This window comes from Nelumbo lutea, chromosome 2, assembly GCF_056320005.1.
Source record: "Nelumbo lutea isolate HS-2025 chromosome 2, American lotus-T2T, whole genome shotgun sequence".
In the NCBI taxonomy this organism is placed as follows: domain Eukaryota; kingdom Viridiplantae; phylum Streptophyta; class Magnoliopsida; order Proteales; family Nelumbonaceae; genus Nelumbo; species Nelumbo lutea.
This window is the reverse complement of record NC_142685.1, coordinates 103535129-103562522: the sequence shown is the minus strand read 5'-3', so window position 1 is coordinate 103562522 and position 27394 is coordinate 103535129. Positions and strand designations below refer to the sequence as shown.

General features: G+C 40.1%; 2 protein-coding genes across 4 annotated transcripts; one reads left to right on the top strand and one right to left on the bottom strand.

Moving 5' to 3' along the window:
• The first annotated feature begins 9307 nt into the window (after positions 1-9307).
• LOC148872437 (sulfite reductase 1 [ferredoxin], chloroplastic) lies at positions 9308-14974 on the top strand. 3 transcript variants are annotated; one of them, XM_088973047.1, is made up of 8 exons: positions 9308-9944; positions 10237-11019; positions 11108-11404; positions 11575-11772; positions 13196-13330; positions 13469-13585; positions 13736-13894; positions 14289-14974. In XM_088973047.1, exons 1-8 carry the CDS (start codon positions 9777-9779, stop codon positions 14493-14495), a joined length of 2064 nt encoding a protein of 687 aa, XP_088829173.1. In that variant the 5' UTR covers positions 9308-9776; the 3' UTR covers positions 14496-14974. The 3 variants fall into 3 exon arrangements, with proteins under 3 accessions (XP_088829173.1, XP_088829174.1, XP_088829176.1); XM_088973048.1 differs by having other exon boundaries at positions 9550-9883; XM_088973050.1 differs by having other exon boundaries at positions 9550-9883; positions 10171-11019.
• A 103-nt stretch (positions 14975-15077) lies between these two features.
• LOC148872436 (40S ribosomal protein S27) lies at positions 15078-27230 on the bottom strand. The gene is made up of 3 exons (XM_088973046.1): positions 26989-27230; positions 17477-17817; positions 15078-17370 (listed from the first exon to the last, which is right to left on the bottom strand). Exons 1-3 carry the CDS (start codon positions 27176-27178, stop codon positions 15217-15219), a joined length of 2685 nt encoding a protein of 894 aa, XP_088829172.1. The 5' UTR covers positions 27179-27230; the 3' UTR covers positions 15078-15216.
• Positions 27231-27394: the final 164 nt, after the last annotated feature.

The following is a 27394-nucleotide window of genomic DNA, read 5'->3' as shown; positions in this document are numbered from 1 at the left end:
CAATTCCTACCCCAATGTTCTATATATATGAGTTATTTCAAAATTCCTGATTCTATTTGCAATAAGTTGAATGGAAAATTTGTTAACTTTGTCAAGGGGCAGAAGAGAAATGGAGGATATGTTGTGTGAACAAAAAGCCTTGTTGAGTACCATGCTAAAGAATATCTACTTCCCTTAAACTGATTTTTTATATATACCTCCTTGGGTCACCTACATTATTGCTCTTGGAGGAGTCTCCTTTATGGCCATGCTCTCCTAAAAAGGGTTCTTGTGAATAGGAAATGGAAAGAAAATTTATATTTCATAATATTTGTAGATCCCCTCATTATTCTTGATTCAAAGGATAAATTAGTCTAGGCTTTCACCAAGGACGAGAGATATTTGAACACAACTTTAATATTTTATAAAGAAAGATAAGGTTCTTGAAAATAATTGATATTATTTGATGGCAGGTCAACAATTCAACCTTTTGGTGGCGATGGAGAGATGTGCCTTTGACTGGATAATAGTGGTCGGCCTTAGTCCTACCTCCCTTTCTATGCACAATCCTATTGCTTGCAAATTGTGACTTAAGTATTTTTCCTATTGTTGCGCTTTAGTTTTCTAACAGATTGCTTGTTCATTCTTGCAGAGATGGAAGACAAGCAAAAGATGTTGTTGCTGATGAAGGCAACTACTTCAAAGAGGACCGCAAAGAAGGGTGTAGCCGAGGGGACACCTCGAAGGTAGCCAAAGGAGGAAGTAACCATAGCACGAGTCAAGGCTGAGACTAAGGCCTCAAATAAGAAATCAGCGGCTCAAAAGCACCCCATTGAAGGAGGACAAGATCTGAGAGCTGTGAAGAAGCAAGCGGTGAGAGATCGCTAAGCCAAGGGACCTTCTGGTGGGTCACAGTAGGTTGCCCTCGTTTGTTTGTTCCCTTGGATGAAGAACCACTCATTAACCGATGGGTTTTCCGGCCAACTTAGAATGTACAAAAAGGGGACAGTTTGTCCATCACAAGCATCGGTCAATAGCTTGCAGTGGGGATGGTTCTTCTAGGAATATCGTTAGTCCTAAACCAAGCATTTGATAAACTTGGTCCATGATTCTTTATTGGATAAGGTAGTCGAGGTGAGTGTTGGAATCCTTTTATGTTGTGATTAAGTTAAGTCAAGACTTTTGATATGTCTGACTTGTATTTTTCTTTCAAATGGTTTCCTACTCCGTTAACCTCTACGACAAAGTGGGGGTTCTAATACAACAGTTGCAGCAAGAACAAGAGGAAGTCGATCGGTCAATCGCTAGGTGGCACAAGAATCAGTCGAGACCAAGGCTTGCAAGGAGTATGAGCGTTGAGAAAAGGCTGAGGATAAGGTTATAGCCAAGAGGGACATGGTGAAGGATATGAAGTCAGCCCTTGAGTCAATAGAGCAGAAGCTTGAGGAATCATTCACCAAGGTTGTTTCCAATTACAAGTGTCCTCACAGGAGCATCAGAGGGACTTGGCTCACTTTGCTTCTTGTGCGTATTTGGAGGGATACGAGGATTGCAAAGTCCATGTATCGAAGTTCTTCTTGAACTTTGATGTTGATCGATTGGATCCCTTCCTAGAGGGCTAAAGGTCGGTCAAAGTCATGGAGACGAAAGTAGAGGGGTCGATGCCCCCCTTTAGGCACTTTGTAAATGAATGAATATAAATACAAGACTCTTGTTTTTTTTGTAAAACTATGTTTTTAGTTTAAGTGTATGTGTATCATTGTTCTTAGGTAAGTGAGTAGTTGGCTTAGACTCGTCTCTTTCAGCCTAGGTGTTTTGGCCTTTGGATGAGGTCAATTTGCGGCCTTTAACCATAAACACTTAATAAGGTTGGTCGAAGTCCCAAGGTCTCATGTCTAGCCGAGGGGGCCTTTTGGATGTGTAACCTATGAAAGGTTATATGCCACGGGTTGGGGCCAATATCCAAGGGGGTTTTGGCAACCCAAAAAGTGAGAATGATCATATACAAAGGCAGGCAAACTAAACAGAGATGAATTTTTGTTTTCATTAAATTTCTTCAAGTACAATTTGCATCATTGGTAGTAGATACAAAGGTTCTCCAAGTTCCAAGTATGAGGTACCGGTCTTCCACCAAGGTACTCTAGTCGAAAGATGCCTAGCCCTACCACTTGTCTAATTTTGTGAGGCCTTTCCTAATTTGGGCCAAGCTTTCCAACACTAGGCTCAAGGACAATAACTTTTGAGAATGAGGTCTCTTGAAGTGACGTTCCTTGACCCAAGAGTTTTAGTATCTTGATACTCTTTGTTGGTAAGTAGAGACTTTGATCTTAGCTTGTTCTCAAGTGCCTTCTAATAGGTCAAGGTTGCTTTTAGGTTTTTCATTGTTCTTGGCTTCATTGTATGCCTCTGTCAGACGCGTCAGCTGATCGATTTCTATTGGGATGACAACTTCTATTCCATATGTTAAATTGAATGGAGTTTCTCCCATGTTCATTTGAGGTGTTGTCCAATATGCCCATAGTACACTAGACAATTCATCTGCCCAAAGTCCTTTGGCTTTGTCCAATCTAGCTTGCAGTCCATCCAAGATAGTTTTGTTGGTGACCTCAATCAGTCTGTTGGTTTGAGGATAACAAATCGAGGTGTATTGTTGCCTTATGCCTAGTCTAGACACCATTCCCTGAACTTGGTGTCATCAAATTAGCGGCCATTGTCAATGACAAGCATGTGCGGAATGCTAAAGTGGCAAACGATGTTCTTCTAGAAGAAACCTTGCATGGTTCTTGTTGTGATGGTCGTTAAGGCCAGTGGGATATACTAGAGTGTTGTTGGCATTGGTCATATTTTTTACTAGTTGAATTGAATCCTTCTATATGGAAGGCCAAAAATATCCATGTCTCAATTCTTTTTGTGAAAGGGCCCTACCTCCCAGATGGTTGTTGTAGAGGCCTTCATGGATTTCTCTTAACACATATTCACCCCCGTCTTGGATTAAGCATCTGAGATAAGGTAGTGTGAAGGATATTTTGTATAGCTTATTCTCTAGTATGACATATCATGTCGATTGTCATCTAACTCTTTGTGCCTCATTTTTTGTTTGTAGTAGTTGCCCATGTTATAAATAGGCAAGTATGGGTAGGGATGGCAATTTTCCCCATCCCCGACAGGGACCCGACTTCTCCAACCCTATGGGGTCGGGGATGGGGATTGTTTTGGCAGGGTGGGCACAAGGACGGGGATTAATAGGAATCCTCAATCGGGGTCAGGGTCGGGGTTAGGGATGGGGATTGAGGTCCCTGCCCCACCTCGACACTGATTATGTATGTATATATCTATTATTTATATTATATATCAAAACATATTTAAAACATTGTTTATAATTTAAATTTTTTTATTTATTTTAAGTAATTTTATTTTTCAAAAAAATTATCAAAAAAAATTTCAAGGATTCAGGTCCCCATAGAGAACCCATCCCCATCAAGGATCAGGGATGGAGGACAAATTTTATCCCCATCGGGGATCGGGGATGGGAATGGGGTGAATTCCAGAATCGGGGTCGAGAACAACGAATATGATCCCTACCCCGAACTTGAAGATTAACCTGAATTGGGCACACTTGCTTCTCTTTGATGATGGGATGTGCCAAATTTTCCATGTGCATGGTGCGGCCAAGGGCCGACCCCAAAGAGTTGGCTAGCTTGGAGAAGGTGTCAGCTTAGGAGCTCTTTGCTTGTGATACTTAATGTAGAGTAAAATGTTGGAACTATCTAACCAACTCTTGGACTTTACTTAGGTGCTTAGCCATGTTGGGTTCTCTAGCCTCATATTCCCCTTTTACCTAGATCATGACCAACTATGAATCATTGAAGACTTCAATGTGCTCAGCTCCGAGGTCTTTGGCTAAATGGATACCAATAAGCAATGCCCCGTATTCGGCTTCATTGTTTGAAGTAGGGAAGTCAAACCGAAATGCATATTCCAGTTTGGTGTTATCTAGATTTAGTAGGATGAGGTCAGTTCCTCTCCCCTAGTGTTAAAGGATCCATCCACATACAAAGTCCAAGAGGGCTGAGGCTTTTCCTGCTTGAGGGTGCTATTGTAACTAAAAAGTGCATTCAACCAAAAAATCTACTAGAGCATGTACCTTGACTACAAGCCCCAGCTAGTAGTGGATTTTAAACTCCGATAACTCTATAACCCATTTAATTAGCCAACCCGAGGTCTCTGGTTTTTCTAGTATTTGCTTCAGAGGTTGGTTGGTAAAAACTGCTATAGTGTAGGCTTGGAAGTAAAGTCTCAATTTTCTGGCCAAGATCACTGTCGCGAAGGCTATCTTCTCCACCTCAAGATACCTAGTCTCGATGTCGTGGAGGACCTTGCTAACATAGTATACCAACTTCGGCAACCCATCTTCTTCCCAAACCAGTACTGAATTGATCGCCTTGTCCCCTATAGAGAGGTACAAGAAGAGGTTTTCCCCTAGATTAGGTCAACTGAGTAGCGGTGGTGAGGCCAAGTATGCTTTTAATTCGTCAAAGGCCTTTTGGCAATCCTCTGACCATTGGAAGTCTTTTAACTATTTGATATCCTGGAAGAAGGGTAAGAACCTATCGACCGATTGAGACATGAATCAGTTGAGGGCTGCGATGTGGCCAGTGAGCTTCTGAGTCTCCTTGATCAATCATAGGGGCTCAATGTTAAGGATAGCTTGTATTTTCTCAAGATTGGCTTCAATTCCTCATTGAGAGACCACAAATCTGAGGAATTTTTCCAACGTGACCCCAAAGGCACACTTAGTGGGGTTCATCATTATGTTGTACTTCCTAACATGCCAACGTTTCATCAGTCTTAGTAATATGTTGGCTTGATTTAAGGCTTTATGCAATCATGTCGTCGACATAGGCCTCAACATCTTGGCCAATATGTTCCTTGGACATTTTGTTCACCAACTTCTAGTATGTGGCTCCAACATTCTTCAATTCGAAAGGCATCACCTTGTAGCAGTAGGTTCCATACTCAATGATGAATGACGTCTTCTCTTCATCGTTGGGATGCATCCGTATTTGATTGTAGCCTAAAAATGCATCCATAAATTTCAAGAGCTCATAACCTATCGTAGCATTAACCAAGTGATCTATTCTTGGAAAGGGAAATTTGTCTTTAGGGCAAGCTTTGTTAAGATATGTGAAGTCAATGCATATGCACCACTTCCCATTAACTTTCTTAACCATGACCACATTAGATAGCCATTTAGGATAATGTACCTCTCTGGTGAAGTCAGAATTGATTAACTTGTCCACCTCCTCTCCAATCACTTTTCAGCTTTTCGATGCAAATTTCTTCTTCTTTTGCCAAACCAGCTTACAACTCGAGTCCATGCTCAGCCTGTGAGTAATGACCAATGGGTCAATTCCTAGCATATCAATGGTAGATCAAGCAGATACATTGGTATTGGCTTTAAAGAAGCTTACCAATTTAGAAAATTTGTCCCAAGGGAGGAGAGACCCAACTTGTACTATTTTCTTGGGCTCAACCTTGTCCAAGGGAACTAAGGTCAGGTCTTCTAAGGGATGGCCTCGAATGGAGAGGTCGTCCCTGAGTCAAGCCCTTCTACTAGTAGGGGTGTTTTATTCTTGCCTTTTAGTGTTGCAATGTAGAATTGTCTGGCTGCCTACTAGTTTCCCCTAACCAACCCTATACCATGCTCCATGGGGAACTTCATAATGAGGTGGTATGAAGATATGATGGCCTTGAGTGCATGAAGGGTCAGCCAACCAATGATAGCATTGTAGGGTGAACCGACCTTCACAACCAAGAACTCTATCATTCGAGTAACGTGTCGAGGATATATCCCTACTGTCATATGTAAGGTGATTATCCCTTCTAGACTCATGGCTACCCCAAAGAGTCCAAATAATGGCACATCAATAGGTTGTAGTCAGTCTAGGGTCAACTGCATCTTCTCAAATGCCTCATAGAATAGGGCACCAACTAAAGAGCCGTCATCTATGAGAATCCTTCTCACTTCATAGTTGGTGATTATCATTGAAACCATCAATGCATCATCATGAGGTGTGGAGACCCCTCTTAAATCGTCATCAGAGAAGGAGATGAGTTCCTCCAGCCTCTAATTCTTTGGGGTCCTATGCTCAATGCTTAACTATCGAGAATATGCCTTCTTGGCCAAGGCGGTTTCACCCTCCACAGCCAAGCCACTAGCAATGACTTCGACAACCCCTGATAAGGTTCGGTTAGGCTAGGGTCGGTCGGTGTTGGTACTGACAACAATGCTAGTACTTCACTACTGACATAACCTTTTAAATGTCCCTGTTGGATGAGGGACTCAATCTCATTTTTGAGATCCCAGTTAGGGATAGCAATTTCCCCCGTAAAATCAAGGCCCTGCTCTGCCCCGCACCTAACGGGGTAGGGACGGGGAAAATATTTTTTCCCTGTATCGGGGATGGGGTAAAGACGGGTTTTGTATATAATTCCCCAAACCCGAAGGTAAAATTAGTAAAATATCTCTAGGTTTAATATTGATATTTAAAATATCTCTAAGTTTTCCCTAAATTCTTAAAACCCTAGAATCCCATAATTTCATTTTTGGAGTACCCCCAAAGTATTATAATTTAATTCCTAAAATACCCCAAAATTCCTATATTATGTGTAAATTTTTCACAAAATAAATAATTTTTAAGAAATTGCCTTGAAGCGGGGAAAATTCGGGGACTACCCGTCCCCAATGAGGAGTGGATGCCCTACCCCAAACCCGCCCCGCCACCGAGAATGAGGCAAACAGGGAAAAGTATCTTGACTTCGGGGCAGGAACGGGGAGGGGGTACCCCACCCCAAACCCGCCCCATTGCCATTCTTACTCGTAGTAGTCTTTAGTGTTGTGGCCGGTGATACTTGTAGTACTATTTGGGATTTTCCTTTCTGGGGTTCCTTTTCAACTTGGTGGGTCATTTCATATATTCCCACTTCCCTACTTGCATTAGGATATGGGTTCGGGAAGCATTCAATGGAGTGTATTTGTCAAATGATGGTGTTGGCGACTTCTTGTCATGGTTCTTGTTGTTGAGACCGTCAGCTAGTCCATCTCTGTATTTTCTTTTTTCTTGCTAGGGCCAACTTCTGGATTTTGCATATGCTTATTGGCCTCGACCTCCTCATCCGCTATGTACTTTTACACCTTTTTAAGGAACTCGACCTTGTTCTTAGTTGGTGGCTTAAAAATAGACCAATTGAGAGGTCCTAGGTGGAGGTCGCTGATGGTGATAACCATGGACATTGAGGGGTCGAGGTCTTTAACCTCAAAGTTCCTCTTGGTTGAATAGCTTCTTGTATGCCCTAAGGCTCTCCCCAGGCTTTTGCTTAACGAACATAAGGGAGATGACAGTCTTTCGGCACTATTGGTTGCTCACGAAGTGAACCGAAAAAATGTTTGTGAATTGGTCCTAAGAGTTGATGGACCAAGGGGAGCATGGAAAACCATCTGTGTGCGGCTCCCTTAAAAGTGCCCTAAAAGGCCCTACACATTAAGGCATCGGAGTACCCATAAAAGAGCATTAAGACTCGAAAACTCTCCCAAGTGGTCCTTCAGACTCTACTCCCATCATACGTCACAAGAGTGGGCACCTTGAAATTTTCCAAGAGTGGTTTTGAAGCGATGGAGTCATTGAAGGCCTTCGTCCAACTAGACGAGGTTGGCTGACTAGTGCAAACATCACCCTTCCCCGCCTTGACCTACCTAATCTTGTCTTGAATGGCATCGATTTGTGTTTGGAGGCCTCTGAGACGCTAATCGATCTAAGGTATCAGGACCTTGGCTTGTTCACGGGGTTCTCTCACTTGGGTGAGGTCCATATGGTTCGTAGAGTATTCTGAGTGGGTTGGGTATTGGGCTCTGTGTGCATGACGATCGTTCAAGTGATCGCAAAGGTCCAAGACCTATGGGGGAGAGGCGTGGCGACGACCAACTCCCGACCAATGAGGGGGGCTGTGGTGACCTGAACGCCTCTTGTCGTCCTTGCTGCAGTTGGAGGCAATGTGGTTGGTGTGGTGATCTCTGTGATTGTTCAGATTGTCACGGACGTTGGGACCGAGGGGTCCCCACCAACATGTCCGCCTAGACACTGGCTTACTGAGACTAGGCGAAGATCTTCTGCCACGTTGTTCTTGGGTCCTAGCGGGGCAACCATTTTGTGGAAGGCCTCCTTTCGGGTGTCGTAATTCATCCAACTATTGGGCCAAATGGTCCAGACGTTGAAGTACAACGTTGAACTGCTCATGTGTAACCATATTTTGAGCAGTTGGGGCATTATCTTGGTTAGCAGCCATTGTTGAAGCTTTTCAGATTTTTCTTAAAAGGAATATATCAAGTCGTTTCCCACAAATGGCAATAATTGTTGCTGCCAAATCTGAAGTCGAGGGTAGGATAGTAATTTTTGAGTTTTAAAAGTTGTGGGTCCCACTTAAATAAAGAGTGAAAGGATGGTAAAGGCCTAAGAATGTTGGTAAGGGACAAAGACTTCAAGGATCAAATCTGAGACCACAACAAGAGAGTAAGTAGTAGTTGGAGTATACGTGAACATACCTTCCACTTTTACAGTCGGAGTCACCGAGGAGAGGAGTGATGAGGAGCGAAACCACCCATAGATTGAGGTCACGTAGATGGGAGCCAAAGAGGCGTCGACCCACCACGACCTTTCATAAGTATGTCGGGAGTAAATGCATCAAAAGCACACACCTGCAAGCTGCGACAAATGCTCCACACTGGTTCATCGCGAGAATTACCCTGTTGCCCTTAGAAGAATATGGATTGACAGGAGTACCCCTAGATTATCAAAAATCATCCTCACTTTTTAATCAATACAACACCAACCCTAGATTATCAAAATTAATTTTGATGATATATACACGCACAACATGAACAAACAGATCCAATCATCCAAATCCAATATTACCTGCTGTTTTGCTGCAGGGCCAAGTACAGAAGGTCACTGTTATAAAAAGGTCAGAGACGCCATCGTCAACACTATATAAGGGAAATCACGTAAAGACCGTACAACGCTCAGATACATGAATCCAACGGTTGGTAGGCCGAACTCAAAAAGGCCCGAGGATTTGCCGATGAGGCATTCCGAAACCACACTCCGTCAAAACAGACAAAACCTTTGATCTTAACAAACTAACATTTGCTAATTGCTACAACAGTAGTGTCGTAGCGCCGCGCTGACACAACAAATCAAAACCTTTGATCCACTGCTGTGGCCCCACCCTAACCTTTGAATAAGATGAAGTGACATCTTGCGCTGCGACCCCTGTCGTAGCTAGAAATGAACTCAAATTTTAATAATTGCGCTACGACTCCATCAAGCACGTCCACATACAATGTATTTGCAAAAGCCCAAGTAGGATTTCCTACGGGTCTATCCTACCGTGCTCACCATGCGTAATGCGCTCGATCTCCACTTGGCTTGGCAGTTGGCACTTTGGTGATGTCATGTGTATCTGCCTATCTGGTTAATGCAGGTCTTAAATAGCGTACTTGCGTACGTTAGCATTGATCATTGTGTAAAACTAAAATGTATTAGATTATTCGAGTCCAACTTCGCAAATCGCAACCACCCAAACAACAATAAAAATTATCCGACACGTTTGGCCGGTAGAAAGATTCCGACCAGTGAGTGTGGACAGTCTGAGATTCTGAGCTTCAAAACCCTACCATTTTCTGCTGCTGCCGTTGCTTCTGGCTCTGAATCGGAGCTCGTCAACTCTTATTGTTGTCTGTGATGGCTACGTCGGTAGGAGCTACGAATGCCATTGTGTTGAACGAGCCGCAGCTTCGGATTCAGCGGTTCAATGGTTTGAAACCGTCTGGATTGGTTCCGCTGAACAGGTGCGTCCATGTTTTTCCGGCTTCGGTGTCGAAATCTTCTCCTGTAACTGCTGTTTCAACGGTGAGGATTCTTCGGTTTTTATCAATTTGAATGAACTGTTTCTGACGGAGATTAAAAAGAAAGAAGAAATCTTTTTTTTTAAACGGTCGATGGAGGATATAGTCATTATGTTGTTGTTTCTTTATAGAAAGGCTGAATGAAATTTCAAGTATGAGCAGTTAGTTTTAGGTTATATATATGAACAAACCGTTGTCTTATTAGGTTTTGCATCTTGGATTAATTGCAGTAAGTGAACAAGGAACATATCAGGGATTTCTAATAATTGATCTTGGCATCTTGTTGCCCTCTGCAGCCAGTAAAGCAAGACACTTCCACTGAGACTAAGCGTAGCAAGGTTGAGATATTCAAAGAACAAAGTAATTACTTGAGGTTCCCTCTCAACGAAGAGCTACTATCAGAAGCCCCTAACATAAATGAAGCTGCCACACAATTGATCAAGTTCCATGGAAGCTATCAGCAGTATAACAGAGATGAACGTGGTGTTAAGTCATACCAATTTATGCTCCGAACAAAGAATCCTTGTGGTAAAGTCCCAAACAGGCTCTACTTGGTCATGGATGATTTGGCTGACCAGTTTGGAATTGGAACCCTTCGTCTGACAACCAGACAAACATTCCAGCTACACGGCGTTTTGAAGAAGGATCTCAAGACAGTTATGAGTACTATAATAAGAAACATGGGTTCAACTCTTGGTGCATGTGGTGACCTGAACAGAAATGTCCTTGCTCCTGCAGCTCCGTTTGCAAGAAAAGATTACTTGTTCGCACAGGAGACTGCAGAAAACATTGCTGCACTTCTGACCCCTCAGTCTGGTTTCTACTATGATATGTGGGTTGATGGAGAGAAAATTATGTCAGCAGAGCCTCCTGAAGTAGTGAAGGCCCGTAATGACAACTCATATGGAACAAATTTCCCTGATTCTCCAGAGCCCATCTATGGTACTCAGTTCTTGCCAAGGAAGTTTAAAATTGCAGTCACTGTGCCTACAGACAACTCTGTGGATATTCTCACTAATGATATTGGTGTTGTTGTGGTCACTGATGCTGACGGGGAGCCTCAGGGATTCAATATTTATGTAAGTTTATCATTTGCATTTTGCATTTTTTTTTTCTAGTTTTATTTCAATCCTTTGTAACAAATGTTGGAAATAATTTCTATTACAGGTTGGAGGCGGGATGGGAAGAACTCACAGATTGGAGACAACATTCCCTCGTTTGGGAGAACCACTTGGCTATGTGCCAAAAGAGGATATATTATATGCTATTAAAGCAATTGTTGTTACACAGCGAGAAAATGGGAGAAGAGATGACCGAAAATATAGTAGAATGAAATATCTGATCAGCTCATGGGGGATTGAGAAGTTCAGAACTGTTGTTGAACAATACTATGGGAAGAAATTTGAGCCCTTCCGAGAACTACCAGAATGGGAATTCCAAAGTTATTTGGGATGGCATGAGCAGGTTCAGTCTTACCAATTTAGATTCTTGATGACTGTCTTTAGGGTGGATCTATGTTATTTATCATTCAGCTGAGTAACTTGTTGGTACCAAATCTGACATATGAGATTATGTTAATTGTGATTTATTTCTTGCCCTTGTTCTTTCATGAAGGATCAGGTGTTATGTTGCAGGGTGATGGTGGTCTGTTTTGTGGGCTCCATGTTGATAATGGTCGTATTAAGGGAAACATGAAGAAGACTTTAAGGGAGGTGATTGAGAAGTATAACCTAGATGTGCGCATCACACCAAACCAGAATATTATCTTGTGTGACATTCGCCGTGCTTGGAGGCGTCCTATCACAACAGCTCTTGCACAGGCTGGGCTACTGGTAAGATATTTATACTTTGATGATACAAGGTAATAAATTTTTTTTGTGACATAACTATCTTAATTTTGGAGTCAATTTCTTAAAGTTAACTTTACTGAACTGAACAGTGTTCAGATCTTAAAAGATCAAGTATGTTAAAGTTTTGTTGAATCAAATGACAAGTCAGGTAAGGCAAGTTAAGATAATTGAAAATGAAGAAAAATATAAACAAATCTTAGAAACAAACAAAAAGAAAAGAAAAGAGAAAAGGTTGAAAAAAGAATACTATAACCATAATTTGACCCTAGTAATTAAATGCATGGTCAGTAAAATCAATGCCAAAATCCATGGTGTGAACAGGGTAGAATGATATTCAGAGTTCATCTAGTGTCCAATTGAGGAAACACGATTCTTTACATGAGAAAGAAAAAACAACTGATTATAAGGAAGCATCTATTATTTAATATGTTCTTTCAGTAAAAAGATTAGAATTTTAATGTACCAAATGCAAAACCCCAATTCGATGGTTCATGGAATAGCAAAAGAAATCAAAACAAGGAACTAAAATAAGAAAAGGAAACTTATAAAAAAAATGGATTGCCATCACTGTTTTCATAAATGGACCGGACCGGAAAAACTGGGAACCAGTCACTTGACCGGTTCCATTTTCCTCCAAAACCGCTTTTTTCCCCCAAAACCGTTGATTTTGGTCAGCAAACCGCTGAACCGGCCGGTTAACCGTTCAAATGGTTTCGACCGTTTTCCCAATTTTTAATTTTTTTATTTTTTTTTTGTCAGAATGGGCCGACCATTCGGGTTGAACAGTCAGACCGTTTGAACCGGTAACTGGACCCCTGACCGGTTCGGTCACCGGTTCGTTTTTAAAAACCATGATTGCCATGATGAGGGGAAAAGATATCTTCTTACATTGGTTGAGGGTACGTGTTGGTTTTGGAAGCCTTTCCGGGTTGGTGGGATAACTAAACTGCCAAGAGAAATTATCAGAAAAAGAAAGAAGAAAAGAAAAGAAAACTGAACTGCCAAGAGAACAGCTCCCATTCTACTAGTTGGACAGGCCAGACTGGCCAGTGTTCCCAAGGCATTGGTTTCAGCGTGGGAAATTACTGAACTTCTAAAAAAATGATTGAGCTGGAAATGGTAAAGGGAGGCAATTAAATATGTACTAATTATAATATATCTTGTAAGAATTTTCATGAAATCTTTAAGTAGAACTTGTAGAGGTTTTGATGTCCTTTTAGGGGTTTCCCTTAATTTATCATCTTACAATTTTCTTATACAATTTCTTGATCTCTCTCTGATACTTGCATTTTGACATTGTTATCTTTCAAAACATAACTTGGAGTCTATGTTGTAATGTAACTTTGGTTGAAATACTATGTAAATTCGTGGTCAAGAAAATTTGACTTGTTTTGCATGTGGGCAGCATCCTAGGTATGTAGACCCCCTCAACTTAACTGCGATGGCATGCCCAGCATTGCCACTTTGCCCATTGGCAATAGCTGAAGCTGAGAGGGGGATACCTGACATTCTTAAGCGGGTTAGAGCTGTATTTGATAAGGTAAATTACTATAACTATCAAGTTTTCTATACTAGTGTTTTAAAGCACAGACCAATTGGAAATATCAACTGAACATCTAGATTGCAGGCCAGTGCCATTTTTTTTGGTGCTAATAAGCAAACATTCTTTGTATTACAGGTTGGTCTCAAGTACAATGAGTCAGTTGTAATAAGGGTAACTGGATGTCCCAATGGATGTGCTAGGCCCTACATGGCTGAGCTTGGACTGGTGGGTGATGGACCCAACAGCTATCAGGTACGTATAGCACTTGTACAACTGAAATCCGGGAAAAGAAATTCTTAGGTAGTTAGGACTTAGGTTTGTGGCATCACTATAGGTGACATCACAAACCTCTTCATGCAACAGGAGAAACTAAGTTGATGTGCTGTCTCTCTGTGAAAACAGATTTGGCTTGGGGGAACACCCAATCAAATGTCACTAGCAAAATGCTTCATGGACAAGGTGAAGCTTCATGATTTGGAGAAGGTTTTAGAACCATTATTCTACAACTGGAAACGCAAACGACAGGCAAAGGAATCATTTGGCAGCTTCACAACACGTATGGTGAGATGCAAAACTATTTTTCCCCTCTTTTACACCTTTGGGCCATCTGCGGAACTTAGAACATCTTATTTAGGTTGTGTATGGTACATCACTGTTTCTACCTGAAACATCAAATTGACATTTCTATAAGAAGCCTCCCACCATTTTTTAAGGTATGTCTGTTTCAACTATAAACATCCTTGAATAATAATTACATGCCAATTTGTATTGATCAACCCAAAATGTTTCAGGTAGAAACAGCAATGGTATCAAAGACAACCTTAATTTATTTGGCTGATCTCAAGGATCAAGAATGTCCACATATCCTGATACCTTGAAAATTTATAGTCCAGTATTTTTTTAGTAGAATCTTGACTACTGATGGATTGATATAGACTTTAATTCTTCTGTTTAGGGCTTTGAGAAACTTAAAGAGATAGTTGAAAAGTGGGAAGGTCCTGTGGAGGCACCAACTCGATTCAACCTGAAGCTTTTTGCTGACAAGGAGACATATGAAGCTATGGATGCACTTGCTAAGCTGCAAAACAAAAACGCTCACCAGTTGGCCATGGAAGTCATTCGCAATTTTGTAGCCTCCCAGCAAAATGGCAAAGGCGAATGACTGTCCTTCGCTTCTACATCCCCACCCCTAAAGAACAAGTAATTTTTTATTAATTTTTATCCAGGGAATGGGTGAGTAGTTATCAAAACTTAAAACTAGATTTTGTGGCCCCTTTTATTGAAGTCGTTGATTGAGCATTTTCAGTTTGTAAAACACGAGCCTGCCCTCTTATTGTACCAAAAGTTATTAGAGCTGAGCTCAAGCCCTTCTCTAGGGTCATTCCCTTAATTTTACGTTTGTAGAAGAGAACAGAGCACTCTTATTATAGTTATCGGCTGGGTTCGAAGTTCGATCTTCGGACAGGATTCCATGGATGAATTTGAATTCTTTGGGATCCATGGTTGGCTTACACGGTCAAGAATGGTGTTAAAAGGAATTTGTAATTCGGGGCCTTATTTTCCTATTTAACATGTTTGTGTATCTGGAATGTTTACTTTTGTTTCGTTCTTGAATTTCTAGCCTCACTTTTTTCTCGTAAATCTTTTCGATTACTAATGAAAACTGTTACTTTATCATGAGTTATGGAAAGGTTATGTATTTTAACCATTATAAACAGATGGAACAAAGAAACACACGTCACTATGAAGGAAAATTAACTCATGGTCAAGTAATTAATCCATTGGTCAGATCTGTAGCATACATTGATTTAGGTTCCCACTTTTCACTGGTCTATTCTATCTAATATACAAGATGGCACGTATAATATAACAAACAATCGTTCTCAAATGAGGCTTGGGAATGGCTCCTGGTTGCCGCATGGAGAAAGATCCTGTGGTGGTTCGCTTTCCAAGTTTGAAGTTTCGTTTTTCTGAGTGAGATCATCTACGTCCAACAAAGGCTGGTCAGATGCTGTAGGCGCATTAGGTTCATCGTCCTCCAGAGAGAAAATGTGGTGTTTCTCATCGGTTGTGACACCATCATCTCCATTACTGGCACAAGAAACTTCTTTCCTGGTTTCCGTCATGTCATTTAGAAGTGCTTCAAGAGGAGATGTAGCCTTCCAATGTTCTTGGACAACAAATTTTACATCAAGGAGGGGAAGTTTGAAATCCACCATAGGTTGATCAGGAACATGAAGCAACAAGTCCTTGTATCCTGCACCCTGGACCTCCATTGCAGTGGTGAACTTAGTAGGTGCAGTAACACCCTTAATAATTGTACCTGGATTTCTATCGTCATCGAACTCCAGGGAAAGATCTCCCTCGGTGAAAGTTCCGTCCACAGTACTGTCGTGGCTTTCACCAGCCCGGCTTACGGGAGACTGGTTCTGGATGATGGTTTCATTCCAAGGTACTCTATCTTCAGCCTTTTCCTCATTTGGTGGAGCCCCATTACAAGTTCTCTCTATCATTTCTTCAATGCTGGTTTCCTTTCCGCCCATCAGATCATCTGTCCTTGTTACATTGCAACTGACTTCTGTCCTATCCTCCTGCCTACAAGCTGCTTCATTGGTAGCTTCAGTAGGGGTGTTATCAGGTGACTGCATCACTTTCACTTCACTCTCTAGAGAAGCAGTGTCACAGGGATCTAAAAATGAATTATTTACCCTCTCCGTGCCACTTTGTTCAACATGTGTGGCCGGATCTGCAAGCCTTTCACATGAAATTATTGGTGAAGCCAAATTGTCATTGTCATGATCCTCTTCATTAGGAAAATCAGGAGCACTAATTTTTAAAGATTGGGAAATTTGTGGAGATTGAATCGAAGTTGAAGTTAAGAATCCTGCGAGTGCCAAAGCTAAAGCATCATCAATGGATGGACATGACGTCACTGTTAAGGGCTCCTTCAGTGACTCAGAAGAATCACTACAACTCTTAATATCATTGTGATTATCATCATCATCATCACCATTTGAAAATTCTGGAGCTGTAACTACCAGACCTGGAAGAGATTGAGAAGCATCAACTATAGCATTATCAGTTGCAGGTGACAATTTATCAAAATCTGTATCTTTCTCCACAGATTCCAGACCACCATAACAGCATCTATCATTCCCATCTACACAGGAGCTGGATTCAGATTCATTGCATGAAAATTCAGGAGCAGCAATCCTTGTGCATGAGTACCTTCCAGAAGGATGTGATCTCATGGTAAGGGCCTCCACTTGCTGCTCCAGTCGCAGGAGCCTCGTCTCCATGCTACTGATGGGCTTCAACATATTTTCTTCAAACCTAGAACAGACAGCTTCTATTCTGTCCATTCGACAAACCAGCTGATCCAAAATTTTCTCCAAACGACTACAAGGAAAACCATTTTCTTCGATTACAGAATCAGATCTGTGTTCTGTACCTTTCATCTGTGTCTCAGATTTTAACTGTGTGGTTTCTCCAGTAACCCTTCTCACTTCATGCTGCTCAGCTATGCTGGGTTGTGGTTCACAATACTTTGCCATGGCCACAGCCACTTCTTGCATTTTTATTTCCTGTTGATCAGCTATGCTGGATACAGACAGGGTTGATTCTACAGTAGCCCCAGTTGCACGTTGGATTTCCAGTTTCTGTTTATCAGCCATGCTGGATTCAGCTTCCTTTATTATCCTCCCAGTTGAAGGGTTGGTTAATTCAGCTGTCTCTGAGTAACCACCCCAATGATTGTATGTCTCTCTGATATTAGAAACATTCCTTTCTCGTGTTTGGCCAATTCCAGATTTAGATAGCTGCAGAAGAGTGGGAACAAGCATGGCCATTAAAGAACTTCCTGCTGGTTTTTCCATCAGACCCACTTCATGATCTGAATCAGAAGATTCAACAGGATCAGCAAATATGTAAATCTCCAGTAGATGAAGACATCCTTTGGTCTGAAGTGATAGCAGTCGAAGTGTAAGAGATGTGCAGGGGCTTGCATCAGTAATCTCTGCTGTAGCCTCGTAAAGATCCTGAACCATTTTTTCAATCAGAAACAGGATATAATAAAACATGAAATAGAAAATAGAAAATATTGTTTTGCTCAAGTAAGACTGCACAAAAAGTAAAGAAAAATGCCTGAATGCTTCGATCCATATTTAATTCATTCTTTTTGGGGGGAAAAGTGGCATTGCTATCAAGTGATGGAGAATCAGGGACCTTAACTTCTACCCAGTCATCTTCATTAGTGCTATTATGACTGCCATTCTTAACTTTCTCTTCTTTCATTGGATTTGCAACAATTGTTTCTCCACTATCATTTGTGTGGTGAACTATTTCACTTTTAGCAACAATTCCACAGCGTACTGTGCAGAGATATTCATTACTGCTCTGCTGGTTGGTTGCATAATATATCTCATATACTCGAGCAGTACTGCGAACGTAGACCTGTCGGACTTCATGTTTCTGCCTAAAAATAACTGCAGATAAAGAAATACAAATCATTGCCAAGGATATTAAAAATGTATAAGAATGAAGAAGGTATTCATCCTCTCAAATAAAAGAAATGGAAAAGTCAATTGATTAAACACATCAAACAGCAGTCATTCTATTGATGACGACATGACCAAAAAGGATTTTGTGTGGATGATGGATTATGGCATGCTAGATTATAGCAAATGATAAAGCTCAGATAACAAATGGTGGCATTACCCAAAAGTCACTTGAACATTATTGGTACTCCTTGGAACTGTTAATACCATTTAAAAAAACTAAGTCTGGATTCAATTTTTTTATTTTTTTATTTTTTTATCAGCAACTAAACTCTGGACTGATTATTGATCAACAAAACCCTTGACTACTTGAGGATATCTCAGATGCCGGTTTATCCATTCATTTCATGCAATCATCATTTTTCAGCTAAACTGACGAGTAACAGAGAGAAGCCTAACAGCAGCTAATTTGGAATCTTTTTTTATCAATAAAGCTAATTTGGTATCATATATGCTCAATGAATCAACAGATTCACATTGGCTTTATTATGTTGCCCTAATAAAGGCCTAAATAGGCTTTCTAATTCTTTCAGAAATGTCAGCAATTTATGCTTCATAAAACCCAGAAAATTTTCAACACATCAGGTAAAAGTGTAAAACTCCAGGAAATGTATCAGATTCTGACTGCATGTAGTATTCATACAAAACTAATTATTTTCCTTTGTGTCAGAGATCCACAATAGGAGCACAGAATTTCCAAAAAAAAACAAGCATTTTAGGGGGTTGCAAGTAATTTGTTTGCTTGGTTGCTTATGTTCTTCCTTATGAATGGCAAGCTGCATCTTTTCCATGTTTGTTTACGTTCAATTCGCCAAATATAGTGTTTCCCCCTTCTTTAGGAGGCAAGGCAAAAGAACCTACCATTGTGTAAGACCTATTTATATTTATCAAAAAAATAAGTCTAAGATCTATTTAAAAGACATCAACTCTTTTTTAGTTAAAAGGCATATGACCATCACCAATTTTTATTTGGCGCATCAAGGGTTGAGGAGATTGGCATGGATCTATGTGTTTGCTCAAATTCATCATCCCTGCTATAAGATTCTCCTTTTAGTGTAGAACAAATTCTAGTTAAGAACAACTTTAGGGCTAAGTACATCATTCTAGGGAAGCTCATGGTTTTTGTCTCCTTGTGCAAAATAAAAAGAGAAACTATAGCAAATATAAAGAAAAGGAATACCACCTCCAAAAATACCAGAAAGAAGAATACCACCTCCAAAAAGAGGTGGTTTTTGTCTCTTTGAGCATTAATCTGAAAGAGACACCACTTATATACCCTCGTAAACTTGTTACATGGGCAATATTTTTAACAATTTCAAAGAGACTAAACAGGTTGACCTTGTGAGAGGAAAGAAAACTATGTTGAAAGTTGCAAAACAATTAAAATATATATATACAAGCAACTAATTTGACAACTGACCAAGATAACTAAAGGGCAATATCAAAATTATCTTGGAATTTTTTGGAGAGTATAAATCCAAAGATGTGAATGCTAAGGGCATCTTTGAAGGTTTTTTCTTTTTCATTAACAGATCAGAGAAAATTTTTATTAGAAACCTTATTTGCCTAGGGGAACATAACTTTGTGCATCCTCTTTTTCTCACAATTAATAAAATTTTCAACAGTTACTCATCAAAAATAAGAAAACTTTTATTAGAGAAGTCTTTCTTCACTGTTGTTGTGAAGGTCTCTTTATCCATGGTTAACAGTGCAATCTATGTTAAATCTTGAAGTAGGAGTTCCAGTGGACTGGTTTTGGGTGGACCCCGTTCAAATGAAAATCAATTTGCACAAATTGGACGGACCAATAAAACATATTGAATTGGATCAGTCCAGATTTAATGGTCTAAAGCATTTATTTTTTATTTTTTATTTTTTGATCAATAACACTTTCATTAATTCATCAGTAGAAAATTTACAAGTGGAAGACAAACACACTTATCTTCCAAGAGTCACAAAGAACTTCAAGAAAGGAAAGAAGAAAATACAAAGATACAAGGACACTAACATTACAACTTAGCCCAAAACAAGGAATCCCCTTCTGCCCCTTGTTTTGCTAAACCGTCATCTAGGGAATTAGCTGATCTCTTAATCCAACATGTCTTAATTTCCATCTCCCGCACCAGCCATTTGAATTTCCTCTTCTCATTGTTATACTTCCAAAGATCATTTTGTTCTTTAGTCAGCCACCCTATCACCACCTCTGAATCCCCTTCAATTATAAGTTTCTTGATGTTCAATTCCTTAGCTTTCCGGGCTCCTTCCATAACTGCACATATCTCAGCTCTAAGGGAGTCACCCACTCCAATTGGGCATGAGAACATAGCAGAGATGACCCCATTTTCATCTCTAAAAACACCGATCCCTGATTGTCCCAAGTTTCCCCTACTGCATCCATCAAAGTTTAATTTCGAGAATCCACTAGGGGGGGGGGGGGGTCCAAGCCACACTCATTACTGACTTGGTCTGTGTGCAACTTGCAATTTCACCCCACTTCCTCAACATGTCATCCACAGTGTAACCTGTGAATATTTCCAGAGATTTCAGCCACTGTACCGCCCTAAACTGTATGATAGCCCTCAAATCTGCTGTCCCTCTCTGAGTTTCTGAGAATATCCTGGAGTTCCTTTCTTCCCACAGTGTCCAACATACTACAGCCTTTAGTCCTCTCCACATTGTCCTTCCCCTTTTTAATCGCCACCTGAAGAAGGAGGGAGCGAAAAGGCCCTGCATGTCTGATGGGGGATTCCAGCTGCATCCAAATAAGGAGAAAGCCCAATCCCACAATGACCTCGCGAAGTGGCACGACACCATTAGGTGAAAACCAGTCTCCCCATCTGCTTTACACAGAACACACCACTGAGGTGACAAGCAAGTATTGGGTCTCTTCTTTTGGAGTAGATCACCAGCGTTGATTCTTTCCAAATAGGCTTCCCAACAAAAACTACCAACCCTAGGAGGTATAGCTCTGCACCAAACCTCACCAATAGGAAAAGGGGGCAGGGTAGGACTAGTGGACTGACTTAAGACTTTGAAGAACGAAGCACAAGAGAAAATGCCATTGGGGTTAGGTGTCCAAATTCTAGAATCCGCCCTAGTGGTCCAAAGCATTTATTGGATTTGATTGCACCTGGTCCCTAGCCAAAAACCATTGAATTGGTCAATGACCCATTGACCCGGGTAGTTGAGCCATCAACCCGTTTGACACATTCAATGGTTTTTGGCCATTTTTAAATTTTAATTATTTTTATTTTTTAATTTTTTTTGTCGGAATGGGCCATCTGTTTGGACCAGACGGTCGAACCGTCAACCCGAAAACCGGTGGCTAGAACGGTTCCAGTTCCAGGTCCATCCATAATGGATTTAAGTTGGATTGGGTTGGACTGAACCAATATCTATAGAAGATAAGGATACAGGTGTCAATGAACCAGGTTTGGGTTGGAACCAATCTAAATGAAAATCAATTTAAACACATTGGACAGTCCAAACATTGAATTAGACTGGTCCAAAATGGTCCAGAGTATTCATTGAATTGGACTGGACCTGGTCCATCTATAATGAACTCCTATTGGATCCGATTGGATTGAACCAAATCCAGTCCAAAAGACACCCCTATCTTGAAGGAAATTCCTCCTGTTTTTTCTTTTTTCTTTCTTTTTACCTATTTATTTATTTATATTTTGAAGGGGGGGGACTATTGCTGGATAGTTGTTTCCAAAAGAACACCTTGATCCCATCTTTTGACTTGGTAAGCTTCACCATATTTTACATGGTAAATGGTTCTATGAACCAATTATCTACAATCAGCTTGGCCTTATGAAAACTATTTGCTACAAATTCTAATCCATATTTCACTCCACATATGGCCATATTGTATATTAAACCATAGGCTCCAAAGTCTTGTTTTTCACTACTCCCACTTCCCTAATTCTTGGCCTTCCCATTACCCTTGTAGACCCTTCAACTTGCAACATCCATTGATCATTGATGTGCATGACTAATCTCAAAATGCATTTCTTTATATTTTTACCTTTTAGCCCCACCACCCCTTGATTCCTTCAGATGCATTTGTTTCTAATTTTATGCTTTCAATTCTCAACAACACTGTCTCATCATCATCATCATCATCTTGGGTAGAAGCATTACATGCACACCTCAATTTTTAGTTGTTTCTTTTCCTTGCATCCCAAGTAACAGTGCAAAGGAAATTAGGGAATTAAGTTGTAATATATGTTACAAAAACATATATGTAAATTTTTTGTGTGTGTGTATGTGTGTGTAAATTTCATGTATGGCACATTTTTCTTGTCATGTAGTTGACATGTCTACATAAGATGGGTTATGAGAAAATTTTCCAAATCTTCTCAAGATCCTCCAATCCTTTCCATATTCTGCCAACTATGCTGATTCATAATGACGGTTTGGAGGAGGCAACTTGATTGACATCTTTGTTATATGGACACTTCAATTTTCAAAATGGGTGTTGTATCCATGTCAAACATGTTTAGACACAACATTAGCATGAAATTTGAGGGACCTCTTCAAAATTGGGAGGATAAACCCTTGGGACCAACCCGAAGCTTCTAAGAAAAACTTGCAACCTACTTGAACATCAATAGAACCCCTTGTAGAATTCCCCTCTATTCCTCCCCTTCAAACACTTCCTCCTGCCCATCATCATCCTCATTCCAGGCTTCCAGCTCTCTCCACCTTCCCCTTCTGTGTCTTTCTTCATCCTCTCCTCCCTCTTCTTCTCAAACTCCTTGAAAGTTCTTCTAGCAAACTCCTCCCCACCCCAAAGAAACAGCCCAAGCCCCTTCCCAACCTGAACATCTCTGTTAACAATTTCCTCAAGGGGCAAACTTCCTTGCATCTCCAATCTTCCAGCCAAGGTTCAAAAAATCAATACGATACGCCCCATATCAGGCGTATCGTATCATATCTTTTGGGTCCTGAAACACCTGTAACCAAATTTTGGAAAAAAAAACTAAAAAAAATTATTTCTGTGTGTATCTAAGTAATGATATGCAGAGGCATATCGATACTTTGAACCATGCTTCCAGCTCAGAAGAGCTTTTGAGGAGTTTGAGAAGAGGAGGGAGGAGAGGATGAAGAAAGACACAGCAGGGGAAGGTGGAGGGAGCTGGAATGAGGATGATGATGGGCAGGAGGAAGTGTTTGAAGAGGAGGAATAGCAGGAATTGTATAAGTGGTTCTATTGATGTTTGAGTAGGTTGCAGGTTTTTCTTGGAAGTTTTGGGTTGGTCTCAAAGGTTATTCTCCCAATTTTATGTAGGTCTTGAGTGGTTTGTGTGGTAGGAATTCCTGCTAGTGCCTTGAGTCTGATGAAGGGTCAGGTAAGTTGTAAGCTGTGTTTTAGGTGTTCAATTTTCTCCTCTAGGGTAATATCTTATCACCTTATGTACTTCCTGTTTTCTTTAATGATTCCTTTTTCTCTTTATCTTTCAAAAAAAAAAAAAGATCTGACTAAAGAACCTCAAACTTTTACAATAAAATTTGGACATCATATCCGATCTCCTTATGTTGTTGCTAGTGAATTTGTTTGCATTAATTTATACACCTATATTTACTTTTTTTTATTTTTCTAACAGTTATCCCATTATTTACATGACACCAAAAATATATCATAAAAAATAACTTGAAACTAAAATATAACAGCCTAGTTCCTGGGGCTTATTTTTCAGGCTTGTTGAGTTCAATACCTCATACCCATGTGAAATTCCAATACTAGTACATGATTGATGTAACATGGTGATGCGGGAGCAGTAGGAGAATGACAAAGAAATATTTAATAGAAATCAAAGACGTGTTTTCTATCAATATCAAAGTGAAAAAAGAGCTCCTGGTTAGGTTAAGATAGGGTTTTAGGGATGAAATTAATACAACAATAAGCTGTTTCAAGCAAGTCAATCTAAAGGAATACAACTAATATGAAAAAAGAAGCTAAAATGATGGGTTGATTGGTTGAGAACAATCAATAGTAAAGCTGGAAATAGGCCATAAGCCCCTTAACATGCTTGCTTAAGGCTAAGGAAGTTGGATGGAACCTAAGGTGGCTTAAAAATTATGAAAACAAAAGGGGAACAGCAATAGGCTATGCTGTTTAGTGACTACAAAAACTTTGGAACCAATAAATAGATGAAAGAAGATAATGATAGAATAATAAAAGAAAGGGATATTATCTAAAATTCACCATGACTTTTTGGCATTTCAAACTCACCATGACTTTTTGGCATTTCAAACTCACCATGACTTTTTTGGCATTTCAAACTCACCGTGACTTTTTCAAACCTCCAGAGAGCCCCATGTGAGTGAGTTTTTATTGTCCAAAACTCACCTTCCATCAGATCACTGTTAATGATTATTTACAGAAGTTGTCCACATAAGCACTAAAATAATTTACATGACCAAATTATCCCTGAATAATTAGCAAATTTCTGGAGGTTAAATGGTACAAGAGGCACAACTATTCTAAATACTGAAATGGAATATCCCCCTAGTAATCTTTTTTGGTAGTCTACCCTCCTAGCTTCTGCATAGAATAGAGTCAACATGGAAGGAGGCCCCGACCAGATCAATCATATTCTCTCTCTTCTTTCGGCATGGCAAGTTTTTCTTCTAGGGTTTTCTCTGTGACTGAGCACTCTATTAGTGCTCATATTGATTTATGTTTTCTACGCAAAAGGATCCTTCAGCGAAACCCATTATAAGTCCCATTCCACATGCATGGTACCCGACATTTGTCTTTCTTATGCTTGCAACTGATCTAGTTGTAACAACTTCCTTCTTCATGTAGGTGATCGATTCAATTCCATTCGTCTCTCTATAATGGGATTTAGTGTGATTATGTTGATTATTATTGGATGATTAATGAGCAAACAGTTCATCTCAATTCACATTTTGAAGTTTAATCAGGACCAGTAAACAAGTTCTATGCATTATTATTGTTCAAACCATTATTATGTGAGACAGTAGATATAATACTCTTGGAACACATATATGTTATGGTTTGAACACACAAGCAAATTTACTCCACTTTATCAAATACTTTGACCCTTGTACAAACGGATACTCGAATAATTATAAGCTATAATCCAAACAAAATCCATGGAAGATGATGATTCCTCCTATTGGTTGTCGCCAACACGAAATCTTTCCAATTGGCATCCAAGTTCATGCTAAATTTAGACCCATATCCCTACATTCCATCTAGAAAGTACATGCATTTTGGCCAACAATGGAGATTAAACATTTTCTTATACTCATTGGTTATGTTGTCTTAAAACCCGAATTTGAAAACGTTGGAGTTTTCTTAATCAATAAAAAACATTGGCAAATAATATCATGGATGTTAAGGATCTATGTACTCTGTTTCACAAACAGAGTACCCTAATTTGCTTGAGTGTTTGAACAGTTATTACTGTTCAAAATATTAGAGAGAGTAGGAAATAAATGGAAATGAGTTCTCCTTGTCCTGCTACTGTAGAGAAGAGGAAGGAGGGAGGATGAGGAGGAGAGAGAGGCACTTATGGTTAGGTTGTCAGGTGGAAGAAGATAATGAACAGTTTTTTTCCTAGCACCATGGACTCCAACAAGAGATCAATATTTGGAGGGTAGTATGGGAAATTTGATAAAATTGATTATCTTTTAACAGTAGATCACTGACATGGGGCTTCGTGGAGATTTTGAAAAGTTTTGGTGAGTTTTGGATAATATCCCTAAAAGAAATAAGGGTAAGGGATAGATTCAACAATGAAGAAAGGGAAAAACAATAAAAATAAATGATAAAGGCAGGTTCGGTAAACTAATTATGCAACCAAGAAATAAAGGACCTGTGCAGTATTGGTCTATCTAGTTTCTAGGATCATGGGAGTGGTGGACTGGATACAGACCTAAGCTTTGGCATTGCTTTGCACAAAATGGCCATTACTTTGTCAGCCTGAGGTTTTACTATTAAACTATGCAATTGCCCCTGATATAAAATCTCATTAACCATTCAACAAATGGGCCCTCACTACCATAGAAAACTGTAATAGCCATGTAGCACATCCATAATTAATAATTCAATGAACAAGCCCATACAAACTGCCAGCCAATAATGATCCTCCAATACAAAAAATTCCCTATCCCACCAATGGCCAGGCTATCTGCAGAGAAATTTGCATCTCCATTACCAACTTCATCTCTTCGTCAAGGAAGCCAACCCCTTATTAAAATATATGGTCCACCACCTGAATAGCATATTCATTCTAAGACTACGATAGAATTGACTTATACCCTCAGTCTAATTCAGTTGCATTGGTAATGCAACTATAAAGAAGTTCAACTCTACTTCATCTACCGCACTCTTAACTCTAAATGCAATTTTAGTTCAATCTCTCCCTTTTGATTGACAATCAAACCTACATATGGGGAATGGCTGCTTCCATACATTACTTAGGCATCAACCTTGATCGTTCCCTTATTTATTATAAACGAACGAAAAATGAAGTTCATAAATAGTTTTATGTTGGCCCGACCTATTAGTTTGTTTCTAGAATATATCTACATACTTCTTGTTTTTGTACTTCACCCTTCTCTAGACTCACCAGTCAAGGTTAAGTAATCAACACACACCACAATACAAGGGACCTCCTCCGTTAGAGGCCTGCACAAACAGAGCAAAAGCCCCATCCACACACAGAGAGCCTCCATAGTCCAGTTAATTCCTTGTATCTCCTACGGGCAGTGTAGTGCCTAATAGAATGAATTAATTATGTATTAACCAGCTAATCCTAATCGAGTATAGCAGTATTTCGGTTACTAGACAGGAGAATTCGCAATTGTATAGCTAAAACATCTAATCAAACTAACAACTAAACGAAGCCCTAAGCAACGGAAAATTACTATATAATCTCCTAGATGGTCTCCCGCCAACGCTAGCGCCCCCATGTTTTCTGCAAATTTCTCAACTCCACTTCTTTGAATCACATGCCCCAAATATTTATAATGTTTTTTTTTTCATGGGAAATATTTGCACCAAAAAATCTCTGAATCCGGCATAATTAAACTAGTTTTGGACTAAGAAACTGAACTTACTCTTGATTTCGCAAGGTCCAGAATCGAGTGAATCGGGCTTGAGCAGGAGATGATCTCTCGAACTTGCATCGACGTCTTCATCGATCGGAGAAACTGAAGACTCGAAAGTGATAGAATTCTCTAGACATCCCTGCTCGACGATCCAGTTAGTGGAAAAGCTGCAGGAAGAGCTGCTGTTCTCTGCTTCCATTCTCCGCTGTCTTTCTTCGCTGTTGCGTTTGGGAAATAAGTGAACCACTTTGTAGATTGCCGCGGTGTAGGGCAATGTCGTAATTTATAGAACTTTTGTGGTTTATTTTGCTGCTCCGTGCTAGGGGTGCAAATCGATCGGATCATGATCCGATCCGAGATTCGAATTTATTTGGCCGATTCGGATCATCCCTGTTCGATATTCGGATCGGATTCG